At 26.6% G+C, this 22215-nt stretch overlaps 1 protein-coding gene across 1 annotated transcript in view; it reads left to right on the top strand.

Moving 5' to 3' along the window:
- Positions 1–17357, top strand: part of LOC129611489 (zwei Ig domain protein zig-8-like) — a gene marked incomplete at its 3' end in the record, with an annotated part of 51721 nt that extends 34364 nt beyond the window's left edge. The window contains exons 2-6 of the mRNA XM_055524667.1: positions 6267–6376; positions 8849–9059; positions 14879–14981; positions 16208–16395; positions 17233–17357. Of these exons, the coding sequence (XP_055380642.1) occupies positions 6267–6376; positions 8849–9059; positions 14879–14981; positions 16208–16395; positions 17233–17357 (737 nt within the window). The remainder of the gene's footprint in view (positions 1–6266; positions 6377–8848; positions 9060–14878; positions 14982–16207; positions 16396–17232) is intronic.
- Between the last annotated feature and the right edge of the window lie 4858 nt (positions 17358–22215).

The following is a 22215-nucleotide window of genomic DNA, read 5'->3' as shown; positions in this document are numbered from 1 at the left end:
CTCATTTATATACAAAAGAAAAAAAAAACCCTAAAAACCAAAAATGAAATTCTAAATTAATCCTTGAATTAAGATTTTCAATTGAAATTTCTAAAGCATATCTATTAATTTTACATTGGGTAAATAAATTTCTATCTTCCAAGCATGTTTATGTATTTTAAAAATATAAGATGTTAAAAAAAATGGAAGCTTTTCAAACTGATATGAAAAACAAAGTGACATTTTGTTTCAAATCATATTATAGTTTTGAATATAAGCACCAGATTGAATGTTAGACATTTCAATTTAATCGCGAATTAAAAATCATGGAAATATAAAGGCTTAAGCACTCGTCAGTGCCTTGTTCATTATTATTTTCATATAAATTTTTGTAAAAATTTTTTATTAAACTACATTACTCGTATTATTGTCAACAACAGATTCCAGAATTTATGCACTATGTAGGACCTATTACACTATTTAATTTTACCAAATTTTTTAGTTTTTTTATTTTGAAATTTGAAATTATTAGGAAAATTGCAGAAAGTTAGTACTCATACCGAATATAAATATCTAGGAATCATTTATATCTTCCTTCTTATAGCTAAACCGATAACACATTATGTAAAAGAATCTTTTAAGATACTAGAAACAACATAATCGTTATTATTTTTCATGATGCATTGAATGACTCTTGAGATTGTATCTGAAAAGGAGGACGAGTGACCTCTAAAGACGTGCAAGTTGTTACTACCTAATCCCGTAATAGGGAAAACAAACAGCAAAGGCGAAAATGCAGTGACATGAGGGGCGACCAAAGAATTGTGGCCTAATCTAAAGCATCGTCGCTCGGCGGGTCTAATATCTCTCTATCGGGGTGATATTGGTGCTGTAACTAGGCATTGTCTGAATAATGAACACGCCAAAAGTATGGGTATCTTTGCAGGAGCAATTGCGACGAGAAGAAAGAGCAGGAGACGATAGCTCATCTTTTGTACTCATGCTCGGTTTTGACAAAGGAAAGACGAAGATTTCTTAATTTATAAAGGATTCGGACAGGTTCGCGTGCGGCTAAGGATATGCAGATGGAGATGCAGCCGTATCATAACGAGCCTAGTTATATTTTCTGATAGCCGCATCTACCTACCTATCTACGTATCTAGTAAATTTCATCTTCACATTAATATTATTCCTTATGCTATCATCAGTAATAAGAAAGAAGAAAGTCAAGACTTCGGCAATTTTGTATTAAACAACATTTGTATTAATAATTATAAAAGTTATTTTATTATTAGTTAATGACTTGTGCTTGAAAATAACCTTTGCACATTTGATGACTATGTTCGATGTGAATTTTAACACCAAATATTTTTAGCATACTCCTTAATTTTTAAGAAATTTACATTATTCTTCTAAAAATCCTATTCTTAGAAATTTTTTTTTTCTTTTAATTTTACTTGAAAATCAATGAAAAGACAAAAAGTTTCAAAATAGAAAACAAAGAACATAATTTTGTATAAATTTTTTTTTTATTAAAATTTTGATTTACAATAGAAATATAAAATTGATGAATTTATATAGCTAGTAGTTTTTTCATAATAAATTTTAAAAAAGGATCCTTTTTTTTTGTGTTCTATTTTTTTTTTTTTTTGTATTAAAAATATGTGCATAACATTTTTGTTACCATTATTATAATATTGGATTCTATTTAATAAAGTGTTTTTGGCTTTTGTCTTCGAAAAAATCGAAATCTATAAAATTATATTTACATATACACTTAGTTTGTATGTATATCTAGATATTATATAAAAGAAAATATTTATGTTCAGGCAAAACCACTTCATTATAGAATCCATTTTAATTTAGTTTCAAATGAAAATTTTGGATCAATGGGTTAATATAATAATGTATGTGAACATATTATTATTATTTTTTGGAACATATTTTTAGAAGAGTATATAAAATACAAGTCCTTTTTAAATATTTGGATTTTATTCTATGATAATATTATATAGATATAGGAAAATTATTTTATATACGATACGACAAATATTTGACTATTTTTATTTTAACTACTAAATTACTATAATTTAAATAAGAGTATAAATATAGAGATTGGATAGATAATTTAAAGATATATAGAGATATATAACAGATATTATTTCACATATTATATTATATACATAAATTACGAGTATAAATAAATACTCGGGCTATAAATAAATTTTATTATTTTTTTGATCGAACTATATTAGGTCCATTATAGCAGTAAACGAATTTACTCTTAAATTTTAAAGACAAATTGAAGTATAATTGATAATTTTTGGAAAATAATCAATAAAAGAGAAAACATTTCATTAAGAATTAAAAATGTTTTACTATTAAAACAGGTACGAGTTTTTTTTTTTGCGAAAATTTTCAAAAAGAAAATTAATTTAATATTGTATTTCCTTTTAAAATTTCAATCTAACGAAAAAAGTTATGCTATTATTAAATTTAAATTGACATCATCAACAACAAAAACATAATTACCTTTTCTGAAATTGCTTGAAAATATTTTTGAAATATAAGCAGTCAATTTCACACCAAATCACTTTAAATCACACCAAATATGAAAATTTAATTGCTCCAATAAAACCTATTGCAGAATATGGTTCATGTTTTAACATCCTGATGTTCAGATTTTTTTTGATATTTTTCTAATATATATATGAAATTATCATACATAATTACTCAAACACATAAAATTCATGCAAAAAGAGAAAAACTGTTAAATACATTAATATATCTAAATAGATTGCATACTTTTAGGGAATTAATTTTGTTCAGAGTAAAAAAAATTTTCTTTATTCGAATTTTATTTGATCGTAAATAGCTATTAATTTACAAAAATTTCTATAAATCAATAAAAATAAAAAATATACTATTTTATCATATTACGAGCCAATGCGTGCAAAACAAAGGATTTATGAATTATCAAGAAATTAATAAAAACTATTTACGAAAAATTTAATTTACGAAAAAAAGCAAATAAATTTAAATATCCAAAAATATCCTTAGTTCACTCACATAATTTAGAAAAAAGAATTTATTATAATATTATTTTTTTATTAATAAATTTATAATTTTAGTTTTAAAACTAATTTGAAAAAAATTTTATTAGAAAAATTTTCACACTTCTAAAGTCATTCATTCCAATTACGACCCTCCATTTAATTGGGTTTTTTTAGAAAATATTTGCATTATTTTTATTAAGCACTATTAAACATTATTAAGAGTTTTTGAATACCCGGAGAAAAATTTATAATTTTTTAAATAGTTATCATGGGGGGCGGCTATTTTCAAAAGAACTTAATACATAAATTTTAAAAATTCGAATTTCATTGATGCCATATAGAAGATATAAAAACTTATACAAAATAACAACAAAAATTTTTATTAAAACTGCATTATTTTTTAAAATTTAGTTTTAAATTATTTTTTTTTTTGTAATTTATTCACCATATTTTATGTGGGAGAGTGTTAAATTATTCTTTTATAAAGAGAATTTCATTATTAAAAATTTTTTATTATGCAATTTTCCTCACCTAAATACTTATAATGTTGTCTAACATTTTTATAATGTGAATAAATCAAAAAAATATATACAAATATCCTTGAATATCCTTGAAAATCAAAGAAAAACTTCAAACATATTTCTAAATAGAATTCATATTCTTGCTTACATTATTCAAAAAATTCGGTTAATTGGAAAAAAAAAAGAAAAACATTTTGGTAGAAACCCAAATAATTTTTTTTTTTTTTTCCAATTTATTTTTTAAGGTTTAAATTTAACAACCTGGTGATTGATGAGAAAATTTTTGAAAAAAAATTTTTTTTTTTTTTGTTTTTTTTTTAAAAGCCAACATTATTATTATTTTTGTTTTGCATCTCCTCCAAAACCTTTAAAATAAGAATTTTTCTTACATATTTTTTTAGATTTTAGGAAAAAAAAATAAATGGGAAAGTTTTTATTTAGTTTCGCGCAAAAGAGTAAATTTTTCTTTTTGCTATTTTTTTCATATTTATTTGGTCTATTTTCATTTTGTTTTTGAATCATATGCAAATGAAAATAATAACCTTCAAAATAAGAGAAAATAATTTATCATTTAAACCTGACGTAAAAATGAATTTTAAGAGGAACAAGAGAGAAAATTTTTATGGTTTGTTGAAAAACTTATTTGGCAAGAAAATTATTTTATTTCTATCCTATACAATAGTAAAAATAAATAATTATTTTAAGGTTATGGTTATTTTGGAATATAGTATTTTTAGAATATTAATATATTTCACCTCTTTCTAATTAAAAATATGGGTTAGATAGTGAGTAAAAGAATAATTATGGTTAATTCAAAATTAAGTTTTGAGTAAACATCATTATAATTTTTGTGGTACTTTTTTGGAATACGAAAAATGATTTTATAATGATTGGTTTTTGATATGAAATTTTAATGAATATTTGATTAAATAGCTAAATATTTTTTTTTTTAATTCAAAATTATTAATAATTTCAATAGGAACAAAATGATTTCAAATATTTTATAATTTTAGATATTTTTGAATTTCAAATTTTGAATATAAATATTTGAATTTTAGCTTTGTGCCTCAAATAATTTTAATAGTGATCAAATATTTAAATACTCTGGTCAACATGATTATAGTATTATTCATGTTGCATTCCAGAGGTTACTAAATAAAATGATTTATAATTCTATGAAGCTATCCATCTTGTGTCAACTATTGGCTATAATCCTCGTTATACCCAATATTTATATATTTTCGAAGGTTATACTAAATTTGCCGTTTGTAACGTTTATAAATAATGGTCTATGATATAGACCCAAGTATATGTTTTTGATCAGCGTCGAATTTTGAGTCGATTTAATTTTATCTGTCCATTCGTCTCAACGATAATTTAAAAGCTATTATTGAGCTAATTGAACTAAATTTTCATAAATGAATTATAGTATCAAATGGAACCCTATTTAAATAGGATATGATCGAAGTGATGTTTCGGCATACAACTTCAAAATTTATTTGCTCATATGTCAGGAATTAATGTTTGTTATCATAACAACCCTTTGTGTTAGATAAGATTCGTTGAAATTTCCCGACTAATTGTGGTAGTTGCCATAGAACTTCAGTAGCTGTTTATTGATAGCGCTGAAACTATAAAACTGAATAGACTATAAAACTGAAATGTTTGGTAATTTGAACAGAGGAATTTGGTGGAGTTTATATAGTAACTGCAATTATATGAATAAAATAACACTAGGCATATAAAAAAAATGGGTTATATAAGACTGTATGTTAATTGTCTCCGGCACTGAAAATCATTTATTCGTACGGGTATCACAGAGTTGGCGTGGTCAACTTTGGTTTTTCCAGTTTGTTTTTTAATTTTCCACAATATCCTTTTTAAAAAAATTCCTATAATTTCTATATAGACCTAATTGGTTACTTTTCTGTTTAATTTATCTAAATAAATAGCACTTATACATTATGAAATTTTTCCAAATATTTATTCATATATTTTATAAAATGCATTTATATTATTTAAAATATTAATGTATATTTATATAAGGATTTTGTAAATAAAACAATTTTTGTACATTAATAAATCAAAATAATAAAAAAATTAAACTAACAATAAAAAAATCATGTCAAATATTACAGATGAATAAATTTTTAGAATAAAAAATAATGAGAAGAAATTTACTGAATGCATGAAAAATTTTGAATATTTTTATTATTTATGTCGGACTGAAGGTTAAAAGATAGCTAGATAATTAATTTGAAATTATTTCAAAAATATTTTGCACTAAAAATAATTATTGTATACTCGGTGTTATTATGTATGAAATTATTAAGATATTTTGGTATCTATATAATAGCTGGGTTATATTCAATAATATTTAAATTATTATTAGAAAAATTATTAAAATTAAATCAGTATTTGTACAAAAATATAAATATTTAAATATTCTGAATTACTAGTTAATAAATTAGTAAATTCCAAGAATATTTCGTAAATAATGTATAGAATTTTGAAGTTATTAAAAAGAATTCTTTCAATATAGCTAAAAATGTATTTAAAAAAAAGTGTTCCATTTGTAATCAAATGAAAATTATTGCTCTTTAAAATTTTCAAATCCCTAAAAGTATGCAATATTAAGATACTCTTTAATATTTACAATTTATTTGATTGCGAAGATAATTAATTTGTCTTTTTATTTTTATATTTTCAGGACTATTAGATAAACCATATTTTGATGATATTAGTCCTAGAAATGTTACCACCGTAGTTGATGACACTGCAATATTAAAATGTAGAGTAAAAAATAAAGGAAATCGTACGGTAAGTTTAATAATTTATTTATTTGCTTTTTTTTCTCTATTTTTCTCTGTTGGGGAGTATGGAGCTCCCAAAAATATTTCTTCTTATTGTTCTTTGTCATTTATTCTTGGGTCATCCAACGCTTCTTTTCACTTGCGGATTCCACTCCAATATCTGTTTTGCAATTGCTCCGGATTGCCATCGCAATATGTGATCTATCCACTCTCATTTTCTCTTTCTTGTTTTTCTTGCAATACGCTCTTGCTCTTGTGTGTTAAAGCCAAGAGGTCTGTGTTAGTTATTTGTATGGGCCAGAATAATTGGAAGATGATTCTTAGGCTTCTATTTATGAATACCTATGTGTTGTCAGTTTATTAATTTTTTGCAAGACATATTTCGGAGCCATACAACAGAATTGATTTCATACAGGTATTGAATATTCTTAATTTTGTATTTATTTTAGTTGAATAATAATTTAATTAGGTATATAAAAAAAATTCTTATATAAAATGTTTATGCACTCAAGAAAAAATAACAAAAGCAGCATTTTGTTCGTGTTTCATATTATTGAGGAAATCTATTTAATTTTATGTGAAAATTCGGTCTACATAATCATTATACAAAATTCGTACAATCTTACTGTCATCTTACTCGGTTTCTAATAATATAATCTTGACCGCCTAGACCTCTTTATAGGGGATGACAATTAAAATTCTTAAAAGTACTTGAATGTAGTATTGAGAGTTTATAGTATCGAACACAAGTTCATTTCTCAAACACAAAATATTTTTCGTTTGAAAGTTGTTCTTAAAATTTCAGTTTTCGTCTGAAAATATCCAAATTTGAGTATATTTAGCTTTTTTAGTTAAATTCAATTTTTTTCAATTTAAATTAACTCAGTACCAACTTGTTTTTCTGGTACACTTCAATCTTATACAACGGGAGTAACTATATAAAGTGTAAAGTGAATAAATTTTATTACAGTACTGGTGAACAATACTTGTATTTTTCCAACGTATATTCAGTACAATAAAAGTGTAATATATTTGATTCCTAAAGGACTAAAAAATATGCACAGGTATTACACTGTATGATTCTCTACAGAAATTCAATATTTGCATGAGCTACATGAATATATTATTAAAGTACAAAAGCACATGCATAATTATATTAAAATGATAAAACTAAAGACATATAGGTAAAAAAAAAGGATATTCTTGAATTAATGGTCATAAAACAAAAGTTTTTATATTATACAACAAAAACTGCCTGTACACCGACACAAAAAATGCATGTAGTTGATAAACAAAATCCTAAGTGCATGTAGATAGTGTTGATTTTATCTGTAATATAAAATTATTATGTATAGTCTCAGTTTAACATTATTTTTTCGGTATATCCTGTCAACAAGGATAACATAATCCTCATAGTATAGTTATTTTCTATTTTCTGTAACTCGATTTTTTATTTTTATTATCATATACTTGCTAAATTATAGAATCATAAAATGGTTTTATCGTTAACAATTATAATATTCGATCAAATGACCGTAATACTATAACGTAAAATACATACAAACAATATAGTATTATTGCATATTGTGCAGCTAGTATCCTTATGTTTGTTTTTGTTGTAAATATACGATGTAAATGCATATTCTATATTACTTTTGTAAATAGAATCAAAATGGGAAGTAATAGTAATGATTCAGCTTAAATTTATGGTATAGCAAAAATGTGTAGATTATCTATTGAAATAGGTTAGGTACCTTCAGGATAAAAGTTTTTCCAGAAAATTGTTAATTCGTATATTTTATTCAAGGTTTTTATATCATTTGGTTTTTATATTCCATTATATTATAAACGATTTTGAATTCTATTTTTAATTCAATTGAAAAATTTTATCAGATAATACAGGATTGTGTTCAAGAAATAGTGGAAACAGCATGAATTATTCTTAATTATTATAATGGAATATTCTTTGCACGCCCCGTTCTTATAAATTATTCAAATTTTATTTTCAACATAGTCGAACTATTATAAGCAGAATTAGAAACATTAATGCCAAAAACCACCCCCAGCCACAGTTGTATAATACCTCTAATAGCTCTTCAATTCAGAAGCTATTCAAATAATAATCTTTTTAAATATTGAAAAAACTATTTCAGTTTACAAATGAATAATGTTAATTTTTTTGTTGCTCATAGAGCCACTGTTGCATTGACAGTAAATAAGTTCTAATTATACTCCTTCATTTTTGCTTCTTGAACATTAATAAATGCGTAGAAATTATCATACAATACTCTCCTGTCTAATGGGACGTATCTATAATATTATGTAACCAGGATGCTACCTAGATAATTTTTATAACTCTCCTTTGTTTTCTGTTCCCTGTTATTTGTTTAAATTTTTTATTTTTTTTTTTTTATACATTACTATATTTTTTTTTGTTCTATATTTTACTAACTTAAATGCCACTTGAATATGTATGTAGGTATCCTGGATGAGAAAACGTGATCTGCATATTTTAACAACAAACATTTATACATATACTGGTGATCAAAGATTTTCTGTATTACATACACCAAATACAGATGATTGGGATTTAAAAATAGAATATGCCCAACAACGCGATAGTGGAATATATGAATGTCAAGTAAATACAGAACCAAAAATCAATTTAGCCGTATCACTAGATGTTACAGGTAAGTGTATATTATAAGTTTAACCCTTAAGTTTTTCCTTTGTTTTATAGGGAATTTATGATTTCTAGTATGCTATTATTATATTTGTATATGTGTGAATTATAATTCAGTAAATAAAATATGAGGGTATGGTTGAATAATAGAATAATAGTAAAGATAATAGAAAGTTTTTTTTTTTTTGTTGTTTGTTGGACAATTTTATTATATTTTGCATCTCTTGAAAATGCAATTGAAAATTGTAATATGAAAACATTTTCAAAAATGCAGAAACAAAATAAAAGATCAGAAATGTTCTAAATGTTCTGCTGAAAGCTCAAATTGTGAAATTAATTTACATATAAAAGGGGAAAGTATTCACACTATCATAATGTAGACACACCTAACATTTTTAAAAGACAAAATTGTTAGAAAAGTTCGCTTAAGTTGATTAACCTTACTATATATATACGATTTATTTAAAATGTATATAAAACTGATGTAAATAGCACAATAATTTTCATACACCAATTCCTTACTTTTTATACAGTTTTATAATTCTTCTGTATCATGTTTGGTACAAGGAATCAAAAAAAAAATTCGATAACAACAAAATTGCATCGTAAAGATAATCACTTTTGCAGTAATTGTGAGCTTGTGGAAAAAAGAGGACTGAGTGGCGCGTGTTGCATTATTGTCCAGAAAACAGGGCTAGGTGGTGAACTACTCTTGTTTGGCAATACTCTATTGCAATTTATGTGCCGTCATCTGTTGCTACAGTGCACATTTTGTGTTATGGCACATTCCTATCCTTGACTTGAATACAAATGTGAATCAAATATTCGAATTAAATTTAGAATATGCAGTAATCCCTTACATCATAATGCTACTTAAAATATCAACAGGGTGTTATGCTCGTTTCCTCCCACTATTTTCCTGTTATATTATTAATATCTATCTTCAAACTCGTACCTACTATAGATATTTTGTTACTATTTGAGAAACAAGTTTGAAGAACCCTAAAAGTATGCTTTTTTTGATTACGTATACCATTAAAAATTTAAAATATCTTTCAATATTAGCTATCTTTTGAATCTTTAAATTCTTTTGAAAAAAAAATTTATTTAACTTTTCTTTATACATTATTCATTAATTAATTTAATGTTATCGTAAATAATGAGATACCATTTACTTATTTACATTATATAATTTAAAATTCAGGATATTTTTTTTTGTTGTTTTTATTTTTATGTTTTTTTTTTAAATAGTGTTTTATCAGAAATAATCGAATTTTTAATTTAAAATCCCAATAAATATTTTATATCAATTATTTATATAATAAATAGGGGTCGTGTTATTGGTCACTGAATGTTTAAATATTTTTAAAACAAGGTGTTCCGTTTTATGTTATATAGTTCGATGAACTGAGAGAATTATTTAACGTGTACTTCCATGGAGTATACGCTGTAAAAATTTTAAATATTTTAAAAATTCCAAATAATTTGCTTCAACAGCTCCAGCTCATAAATTTAAATTCATAAGAAGTTTTTAGAAAAATGAGGTTAAACAAGTTATTGAAGCAAATTTAAAGCAATTCGAATTTTTTTTTTTGAAATTATTTGGTTTAAGTACTCCAAGTCAATAAAGTAATGTTTACTTAATTGATCTTGCTTTAAAAACTATTATTTTTTCGTCTTGTTCTTCCCATACATTTAATACATTTAATTAAATTTCAAAAATTATTGGAGTTATTCGAATCATGTCGTTCAATCATCTATCATCAAATATAGAAAAATAATCTGAAACCATGTAAAAATTTCTTTAATTGCGTTTAGTCTCTACTCCTTTCCAAGATTATTCCACTCCTTAACTGACTTGATAACTTAACTTTGTACTGGGAAACATTTTATAATTCTGTAAAATCGTAATGTTACTATTATCCCCTAAAAATATGCAATGTTACTATTAAATTTTTTTTTAAAACAAATTATTTTTAGAAAACAGAGTTTTTTTTGGAAAATGAAGAAATATTATTTAAAATGTAATTCATTTTAATTTTTGAACGGAACATCCTAAATATTAAAACTATGTTAAGACAACGGCATGAACAGCAGTTCTTGCTTTTCTGAACTTTTATTTTAAAGGATATTATATAATAATATGTTTACTTTTATTCATAATATGAACCTTCGTATCAATATTATTTACCCTAATTAAATTTTATGTGGAATCCATTCGTTAATAGATATTTAATGTAACCAGCTTTTACTTAATTAATTTGCGTTATCCTCTTTTAAAATGTATTCTGAGATATTCCTGTTTCTGTTTCTGTTTTTTCTTTCTTTTCTGTTATTTACTTTTGAATTCATGTAAATTTTATTATATATTATATTATATTTGCTTATATACTATAACAAGGCGGATTTTGATTCCCTTTGTTTACTTACTCTATATAATATTATAATATTTGTATATTTCAGATATTCTTTAGATTTGTGTTGGTTATTTTCAAAGGTCTATATTTTTTATTTTGTTTAAAAAGGGAAATAATAAGGGAATATATATGTATATTGTTGAAATTAAAATATAATATTTACTCATTAAGGATGTTCTTTCATTTCTCTGTTCACTTTTTCATCCATAAAATTAAAAAACATAAAATGTTGTATTTTTTTTGTTTTGCTTGTTTTTAATTTTCTACATTTTAGTGTGCTTTCAACAGACGCTGCCTGACAGACACTGATTGAGGAGAAAAAGGACAGAAAATCCTTTTTTTAATTTTTATGTTTTTTTTTTCGTGTTGTTTTGTTTTTCTTTCGTTTTGTTTTCTTGTAACACATAAATAAAAAATTTTGTAAAAGCAAAAAAAAAAAAATGGAAAAGCTTTATTTAAAATGCCAATTATAATAGAGTTAAATGGTATTTTTTTTTTTGTTTTTGCATAAATTAATTGACTTTATAAAAAAAACAAAAACAAAATTATTTTTGTAAATTAAAAAGAATTTATGTAAGAGTGTAAAAAAATATTTTCTATATAATTTTATTGTTGAATATTTTGAAATAGCATTCAAAAATTTCCTTTCCTCCTTTAGTTGAAAGTAGGTTTAGTTGTTGTGTCACGATAGATTTGGTAAAATTATTACTTAGCTAAAGAGTATTTAAAACATTTCATTTCTGTAAGAATTTGTGAAATAATTGCAGTTCCTGGGCGATATTCAATTCCTCCGTATTACACTTAATGCAAGGAATTAAGTACCTGAATTTATATTTTTGGGAAAATTGCAATTCAATATTAGTTTATTATGTAAAATTATTTAAAATATTATCGAAAATTTGAGTAAAAATGAAGAATTCAAAGATGTGTGCCAAGTATTTAACACAACCTTTAACAAGAAGAATGAAAATATTAAATTTTAATAGAACATATTTCTTTCATTCTAAGGCATTTTACTCGAGAATTTCTTTTAAAAGTACATTTTATTGTTAATAGTAAATTACTATAGTAGATAATTATTAATAATGTGAGTCGTAAAGAAGTTTATCGAATAGTTTCATCTACCTCTTGATAATTTTGTTCCCTTGTAGATGATTTAAAGAAATTTTTATACAATTTCACTTTTCAAGTTTGGTTCTAATTAATTTACATAAAATTTTAGTATATATATGTAATATTAAACCTATATGCAATGTCGGGCTTACAATATATACAAGATAAGCTTGCAAATGGGCGAAATTCGAATCTTAAAATAACCTAAATTTTAAAAAAGAAAAAAATTTAAAAAAATTTTTTTTTTTAATTACGTGTTAACATTACAAAACAACAAGTAAAAACGTTTCAGTCGGTATGAACCGATTGAATTATACCCTGCACCTTTCATTGTTGTATAGCAATTACTCAAACCTGTGAAACATTCTATAGAAACTTCACGGATATGTCTGATCTATAACTGAACACACAACTACCAAGTTTCGTGAATCTGACTTTATTATTTTTCCAAATATTTAAAATTAGTTTTTGGAGTTGTATGGCAGGTACCCGGACCTGCCAAGCAATTCCACTAAAACTTCGCTAATATATCTGATCTATAATTGGACACACAATTGCCAAGTTTCATGAATCTAACTTTATTATTTTTCCAAATATTTAAAATAAGCTTTTGGACTTGTATGGGAGCCACTCGAACCTGTCAAGCAATTCCACCAAAACTTCAGAAATATCTTTGACCTATAATTGGACACACAACTGCCAAGTTTCATGAATCTGTCTTTATTATTTTTCAAAATATTTAAAATTAGCTTTTGGAGTTGTATGGCAGGTACCCGAACCTGTCAAGCAATTCCACTAAAACTTCGCAGGTATATCTGATCTATAATTGGACACACAATTGCCAAGTTTCATGAATCTAACTTTATTATTTTTCCAAATATTTAAAATAAGCTTTTGGACTTGTATGGGAGCCACTCGAACCTGTCAAGCAATTCCACCAAAACTTCAGAAATATCTTTGGCCTATAATTGGACACACAACTGCCAAGTTTCATGAATCTGTCTTTATTATTTTTCAAAATATTTAAAATTAGCTTTTGGAGTTGTATGGCAGGTACCCGAACCTGCCAAGCAATTCCACTAAAACTTCGCAGGTATATCTGATCTATAATTGGACACACAATTGCCAAGTTTCATGAATTTGACTTTATTATTTTTCCAAATATTTAAAATTAGCTTTTGGAGTTGTATGGCAGGTACCCGAACCTGCCAAGCAATTCCACTAAAACTTCGCAGGTATATCTGATCTATAATTGGACACACAACTGCCAAGTTTCATGAATCTAACGTTTTTATTTTTTCCGATATTTAAAGTAAGCTTTTGAACTTGTATGGGAGCTACTCGAACCTGTCAAGCAATTCCACCGAAACTTCAGAAATATCTTTGACCTATAATTGGACACACAACTGCCAAGTTTCATGAATCTAACTTTGTTATCTTGCCGAATATAAAAAATTTGCTTTTGGAGTTGTATGGCAGCCACCCGAACCGGTGCAGTTATCTCATTAAAATTTTTAGAGCATATGTAGAATGTAATTGGACACATGTATACAAAATTTTATATTTGTACCTTTATTAGTTTTTGAAATAATTAAAATAAACTCTTTGAGTTGTATGGCAGCTACCCGACCCCGTTGTCCGAATTGGTCCAATAACAACAGGGTTCGTCCTTGGCACAAAAGAAGCAACTTGTGAAAGTTTGGTGTCGATTGCGTTATTCGTTTTTGAGTTATCGTTCGATCGGACGGACGGACGGACGGACGGACGGACGGACGGTCGGACGGACGGACGGACATGTCTAAATCAACGCAGAATTTTACGCTGAGCAAGAATATATATATATGTCCATACCGCAGATGACTCCTTCAAGTAGTTACAAACTCCATACCAAAGTTAATATACCCTTCACGAAGTGCAGGGTATAAAAACGTGAAATTTTAATTCAAGACTTCAATTCTATGAAAAATGTTGCAATTCAGAGTTATAAAGTTACGAGAAAGTAATTTATGAGGCGTAATGAGTAATTATATTATTACAAATTGTTCATTGCTTTGAAAGGGGCTAGGGGGTAGTTTTTGAAAACTGCGTAAGAAACAGAACAATCCAGCACTGGTTCTGCTTATATGTATAATATGCATAATTCACGTGTTTATTATTTTTGAAAAAAAATAACATAAAATTTAATATCAAATTTATATTTGCACAAAAAAATTTCCGTTTCAAATAATTTTGCACCTTAAAATTAATTCAATTTTTTGTATATTAATTCATTTTCTCTTTTACTTGTTTTTTGCAGCCGCTCGTGCAAAAATTCTTGGATCAACAGAAGTTTTTGTTAAACGAGATAGCACAATATCCTTAGCATGTGCTGTAAATGTTCATGCTTCCTCAGTTTTATGGTAAGTTATATTATTAAATTTATTATTAAAATACGCAATAAATTATTAGATTTTTCATTTTTATGGTATATAAGTAGTTACATTTAATTTAACCGGTAGTATAAAGGTGAAATTTTATATTAAAAGTTTCAACAAAAAAAAACCATAAAAGGTCTTGTATTATTCAAAATTATAATAAGAATGATGGAAAAAACTTCCTTCATAAAAGCCGTTTTTTTTTTCATTTTTTACTTTCTACTTTTCTCTTATTTTTTGAAAAGGATACTTTTTTAAATTAATATACCAGTTCCATTGAAGGTCAACAGATGTTTAAATTATTGAAAAACACTGAAAAAAAAAACAAAATCTTAACAAATCCCAAAATTTAGAGAACAAAAAGAGGAAAATTAAATATTAAAATTTACTTTTAATGAAAAAAAAAAATTGAATTGAAAGCTAAGTGATTTTATTAGGATTTTAACATGGAATGCTTAAAAGCCTAATGAAGTCTAAGAATTTATGCATATTTTATAAAAACAAACAAATTTGACAATATTCTGACAATACTGTGATAAGGGAATTAAAAGTTTTTCAACTACGTAGGTTTTAAACTTTGTTTTCGAAACGAATTCTGAAATTTTAATAGAACGCTTCCTCTGATATGGGACCTTTTGTTAATAATGTTAATAATGTGGAACAAACTTAATAAAAGCTCCCCCGAAAGGTCTTCAAGGCCACCATAAAAGAAATCCTCCAAGTTACTTCTTACACATAAGAGACGAACAGACACAAAAAACATGTTCCACATCCTCCATCTTCGCAATATCCTGCAATCTACGACAGACATCCGAGGCAGTGAGCCCAGGCAACTTGATCATTTTCCCTAAGAGGCAGTGTTCCGCTAGAACCCCCACAAGTATGCTGAGATCAGCCCTGCTATATCTCAATAACGCCTTCACTATCTTTTTATTCCTACTACCATCTTTTTATTCCTACTCACTTCTGCGAGTTTTTAAAATAATTCAAGCAATAAATTATATTGCCTCTTGTTTTCTCTTATATCACTGAATTTTCGGAAAACACATTAAGAAATCCAGCCGGCATATTTAAATGATTAGACCCTAAACAATATTTCATACTCACATTAAAAAATTATATAATTTAAACATTTAAGTTTGGAAAAATAAAAATTCATATCTGTTATAATATTTTTATATTATTTTTTCTTATTTAATAACATTTCATAGGTATCATGGTACTAAAATAGTAGATTTTGATTCAGCACGCGGTGGTATTAGTTTGGAAACAGAAAAAACTGAATCAGGTACTACAAGTAGGTTAATGTTAACACGTGCAACACTTAGAGATTCTGGGAATTATACATGTGTACCAAGTGCAGCTGTTCCAGCATCTGTACAAGTTCACGTATTAAATGGTAAGAAAATCACAATGGTAAAAAAACATACACATTTATCTTTTATACATGAAGCACAATAATATTATAATATCATTGCATGCACAATAAATAAAATAGTAAAATAGTAAAATCATTAAATTTGTTCTTCATAGTTTCTCTCACATTCTCAATCACAATTTTAGAAATGAATTTAGTATATAAACGTTGACATAATTTATGACGGAATGCATAAAAGATTTCCTTAAACTCAAGAGATTTTAAGAAATCTTCAAATTTAAATATTAAAAAGAAATATTTGCAAAAAAGAGAGTTGAATTGCTTTTTTTCAAATTACCTTATTTTTTCATACGCTACTTCGTTCGATTGCATTTACGATTCTGCTCATTGAATTTCGATTTTGCCAGAAAGACTCACATGAAACACCTTAACGGTATGCGGGTCGCAAGGCTCACATTTCCACGGTAGATTCTCATTCAATTTCCAAACAGAGACGATACTTAATTCGTGACACCGGCAACGCTGTTAAAAATATTTGATTTATTTTTAGCTAGTTGGTACAGTTAAGTACAGCATTTCTTGAAAAATAGTTTAATTTTATAATTTTGTATGTAGATTTATAAACGGATTTTCTTTTAAATCAATGCTTTACGTACCTGGAACGGAATTCTCAATATATTTCCATTTCTACTAGTATAACAGTAAAATTTGGTATACTATTGTTATAGCATTTCCTTTACAAATAAATTGCAAATTAAATTTTATATGTTCACTAAAAATGTTATTGATAAATATTATATTATTTATTTATCATTTAATTTTGTTTTTTATTACTAATTATAATTATATAATATTTAGGTGAACATCCGGCAGCAATGCAAACAAGCAGCGGTGTACCACAACCATCTCATTTAGCAATCGTTACAATTTTATCAATGATAACATGTCATCAGCCAATCATATCACAGACAACGTCCACAATTATTTATTTAATATTCAGAAGATGATTTTTTATTTAAATTTTTGAAATATTTTATTTATTTATTAAATTATAAAAATAATATTAAAAATATAATATAAAATTATAAAAATAATAAATTAGAATAAATTTGTAAAATAATAAAAACTAATAATAATAATGTAGATTCTATATAGAAAATTGTATAACAAAATATATTCGAAATTTCTTAAATAATAAAAAAATAATAATAATAACAATAATAATTATTATAATACCTATAATTTATTAGAAAATTAAGGATTAAAACAGTAAAAAAATAGAAAATTTAGTTTTAGATTTAACTAAAATGATAAATTAGAAATTACAATAGAAGAAATGTGTAAATATAAGAAGGATGTATGGGTATGAAGGGTTAAACAGACAGAAACTATAAAATTAAATAAATAGTTAAGTTTAAAATTAAACAAGTCAAAATTTATTTGTTTTTGTAAGGAAAAGATGTGAGAAAATAATTAGTTTTGACAAGATTGGTAGAATTATTATTTCTTTTGACCAAATAAGCATTTATTATCTGCGATTTATTCTATGCATAATTTAGGAAATAATGAAAAATATTGTTATGTTTTTAAATTCTTAAAATATTTTCTTTCAAAAATAAAATTTTTAATAGGTTTTTGTTAATTGCAAGCTGTTGCTCGAAACAGTAGATATTTTAATTTTTTTTTTGGAAAAATATATAATATGGCTGATTTTTACGCAATTATTATGGAATTTTTAGTGTGTTATGGAAATCCTTGATCTGATAGAATCAGAAAGTTTTGTGCATTAAAAATTATATGAGTCTCTGTTAAACATTGAAATAAAGTTTTAAATACGTTCAAACTCCACACAAATTATTTTATTTAAATTTTTTAACATAATTTCTATATTCATCGAATTGAGGATCATATATTACAGCCGAATTAATTATTCTGGAATAGTTTCAAAACTTGAATTTCATGCTTTAATTTTAATTTCATCTCTATAACTAAAATTCATCATTATACTTTTAGTTCTAGTTCATTAGTTAAAATAATTTTGTACAATTCTTTTTATAATAATTACTGTATGACTTTAATAACAAAAAAATATTCCGAATTCAAATTAAAAACTGACATAGCTAATTATTAAAAACTTAAAAAAAAAATTTGGACTAATTTTTTAAATCAAGCATAATTAAATGAAAACAGTAATAATATTATGTGAGTGCATAGAATGGTAGGTTAGTAAAAAAAAGAAAAAAATTTTCAATTTGTACAATATTTTTATTATTTATTTAGTAATGTAGAAAGAAAACTTTACAGTAGGAAATTTAAATTAAATTTCATATAAGTATTTAAAATATTAATTATTGTTAGGTTTTAATATTAATTTAAATGTATATAAATATTTTAAATTTCATAAGAAATATATTAAATGAAAAGAAATTGAAATCTAAATAAGGCGAGACGAATGATATGAGTACTAAATTTTGTAATAATTGTGTCAAAATATGCAAAACTAATTGAGCAATATTAAGATAAAATACGAAATTTAGCATGTGAATAACAATGTTTTGGACCATAAATGGAACAGAATGAATCTCAATATGAAACTGATGAACTGTGAAACAGTGGGAATTAATAAATTTACTTTTATTTCAAAATATTGCCGTTTATATGTGACTCAATTTTCTCAGATATCACAGTATCATTTAGAATTCAATGATATTATCTCAATTTTCCGGTATTAAGACGTGTTTTACGCAAGTTTTTCTATACGAATTGCTGATCATGTTTTGAAAACCAAAATTTTCGATCAACTCCAATATTTTTTACATTACTTTGGTAAAATCCCAGGAATTTTAAAAAGCAAAATAAAATATACCAATTGAATTTCCATGTTATTTATTGTATTTCATTTTATTTACCCTTTAAATAAAAATGTAAAAAAAAAATTTATTCTTTTTTTTAAATCTTGTAAATTTCAAAACACGTACTTTGTATATTTTTATTCACAAAATTTAAGCTTGAACACAGAAAATATGCAAATAAAATGAAGGAAATTCAATTTTAAATTCCAAAAGTTTTTTTTCATCCGCAATGTATGCAATTTTTTTTTTTTTTTTGTATTTTTTGGAAAATCTTCGTTCAAAATTTTATGGTATTTTTCTGGTTTTTCCTACACATATTTTTTTTTTCGTACTTTAACGTTTCCTCTAAGCTTTTGTAATTTTGTTCTTTTTTTTGTATTATAATTTTATTTAAAAAAATCACATATTCGCTAGTTTTGTCCGAAAGAAAAAATATTGTTTTAAATAAAACAATAAAAATAAAACTTTATTTTTTATACCATATCTCTATTTGAATATTTTAGTATGTATTTGTTTGGGTGTGTGTCTTGGTGCATTTTATCTGACTGTAAATTGCGCAATTTTCATTTTAATAGCTGGATCTTTGTATATTGTATACATAAATATTAAATTCAAAGAACAAAAAAAAATTTCTTTCTGAATATTGTCTAGAATGAATATTATAGCTCTTGAATATCAACTCTGTATAATAATATATTTCTAGAGCATAAATTTACATATTAAGATTTAAACATACAAACACAATAAAGTGTATATGCTAAAATTTATTTTATATATAAAATGAAAAAAAAAACTAAACAATTTTCGATTGGGAACACTATATCATAATATGCAACATAGTAGAACATTTTGTATTTTCCAGTGAATTCAATTGGAAGAAATTTACAAAATTTTTATCGGATCAAATAAAATATTTTCCATAGCTTAATATTAATAATTTCAAAATTGAATTAAAAATTCGTATATGATAGATGAATTCCGCAACTTATGAATTAGGACAACCCATATTAATGCATTCATAATCGAATTCCCCTAACCGACAATGTGTGGTTAGGGGAATTACAGATTATATCTAGAATTTTCCTTTCATAATTTTTTGAAACAACACACAAATTTCAAATTAATATCATTTTGGTTATAAATTCCATAATATAATCTTCTGAGAAATACCGTGTTTTTTGTTTTTAAAATATATGAAAGCGTATTAAAAATAATTTTTCTAAAATATTAAAAATGTTATGTACTTCCAAAAATACAATAGAAAACATAAATCTAATTTAATTTAAACAACAATATTTTAGAATAAATTAAAATGTTAAAAATCATGTAACTTTCATAATAACATGAAAAAACGAAATTATGGTTAGTATTAAATTAAAATAGTGGAACCATGTTTTCTGATTTAATTGTATTGGAATCATGTTTCAGTATCCACGGTAAGATAACATGTGAAAATTTTGAACAAAAATATGTACATATTATGTAATTTCATAGTGATTCGATAAGGTAGGTAATATATTAGTACTTGGAGAATAAATTAAGAAATTTCATTCCGGTGGTTGTCAATAATTTCTCTCATATAGTCTGTTATATTCAGAGATTGTAGATTGTAGATTCTAAGGGAACTGAGTGGGGACAGGAGCATCCCCCAAGCCACCGCAGCCATTTTTGACTTATTGTAGCCACCCCACTCTCCCGTCTATAATATCCCCGTCCCAATCACAAAGCCGGAGATATCCCTAAGGGAGTTGGACAATAGTTCCCGAACACTTAGGGACCCATGTCCAAGACAATTGCGGCGCCGAACAGCCAGTGCCGGACAGTCGCAGAGAATGTGCACGGCGGTCTCATCGCCACCCCCACAAAATCTGCACAGGGGGGAGCCCGACTTCCCCAGCCTGTGCAGGTGGTATTTCACCGGGCAGTGCCCCGTGAAGAAATTCGCAATAGTGCGAACCCGGCTCCTGCTCATCCCCAGCAACTCCGCAGCGAATCCGCCGGAGCACGCCGGAACAAACACCTTCGCATGACGGCACCCTTTCGTGTCCCGCCAGTGACGACTGCATTCCGCCGCGAGTAGGCAGGCAAGCCTGGCCCCCACGGCGGAATTGATTCTCAGACAGATCTCTATTGCATGTATTTCGGCCTGGAACACTGTGCAATACGGGTCAAGGGTTGCACTAATTCCCCAGGTCCCCCCGATGAAGCTCCTACACGTCCACAAGGCCGCCGTAGCTCTCCCGATAACTCTATCGATATGGGTATTCCAAGAGAGACGATCATCCAGGGTTACCCCCAGATACTTCACCTCCCTCGAGTAACTAATACGTTCACCAAACAGAATTGGGCTCGTTAATCTGTCCCTGCTTCTGCGTCTGGTGAAGGCGACCAAAGTGCTCTTGCTTGGATTTATATTTAACTCAACGCCTTTGCACCACCTTTCCACAACACGTAAATTTTGCTGTAGAAGATCAGAAATAGTGCTCTCAAATTTTCCCCGCACGACGAAGGCCACATCGTCAGCGTATCCCCAGACACGCGCCCCGGAGCCCCTGAGAGCAGCTATTAGATCATCCACTACAATGGACCACAGGAGGGGCGAAAGAACCCCGCCCTGCGGACATCCTTTTGCAGCGGAGATGAAGAGTATATCGTCAGCTATGGTGGACTTAATAATCCTATCCTGTAGCATCCGATTGACCCATCTGCTAGTCGTCGCATCAATCCCTCGTTTGTGCAACGACTCACAGATGACATGATATGGGGTGTTGTCAAAAGCTCCCTCTATATCAAGGAAGCAGCCAACTGCTACCTCCCGCACTTCCAGTGAGTTTTCAAGGACCCCCACCAGACTCTGCAGAGCGAGTACAGTAGACCTTCCCGACTGATAGGCGTATTGAGATTCATGCAAGGGATTGCTTCCCAGTGCACCGTCCCGTATAAATCTATCAATCACTTTTTCCATTGCTTTCAATAGAAAAGAAGTAAG

The sequence above is a fragment of the Condylostylus longicornis genome, unplaced genomic scaffold, assembly GCF_029603195.1.
Source record: "Condylostylus longicornis isolate FDR11 unplaced genomic scaffold, ASM2960319v2 ptg000049l, whole genome shotgun sequence".
Classification (NCBI taxonomy): domain Eukaryota; kingdom Metazoa; phylum Arthropoda; class Insecta; order Diptera; family Dolichopodidae; genus Condylostylus; species Condylostylus longicornis.
Note: the sequence above shows the minus strand (reverse complement) of the source record. Positions and strands in the feature narration are given on the sequence as shown.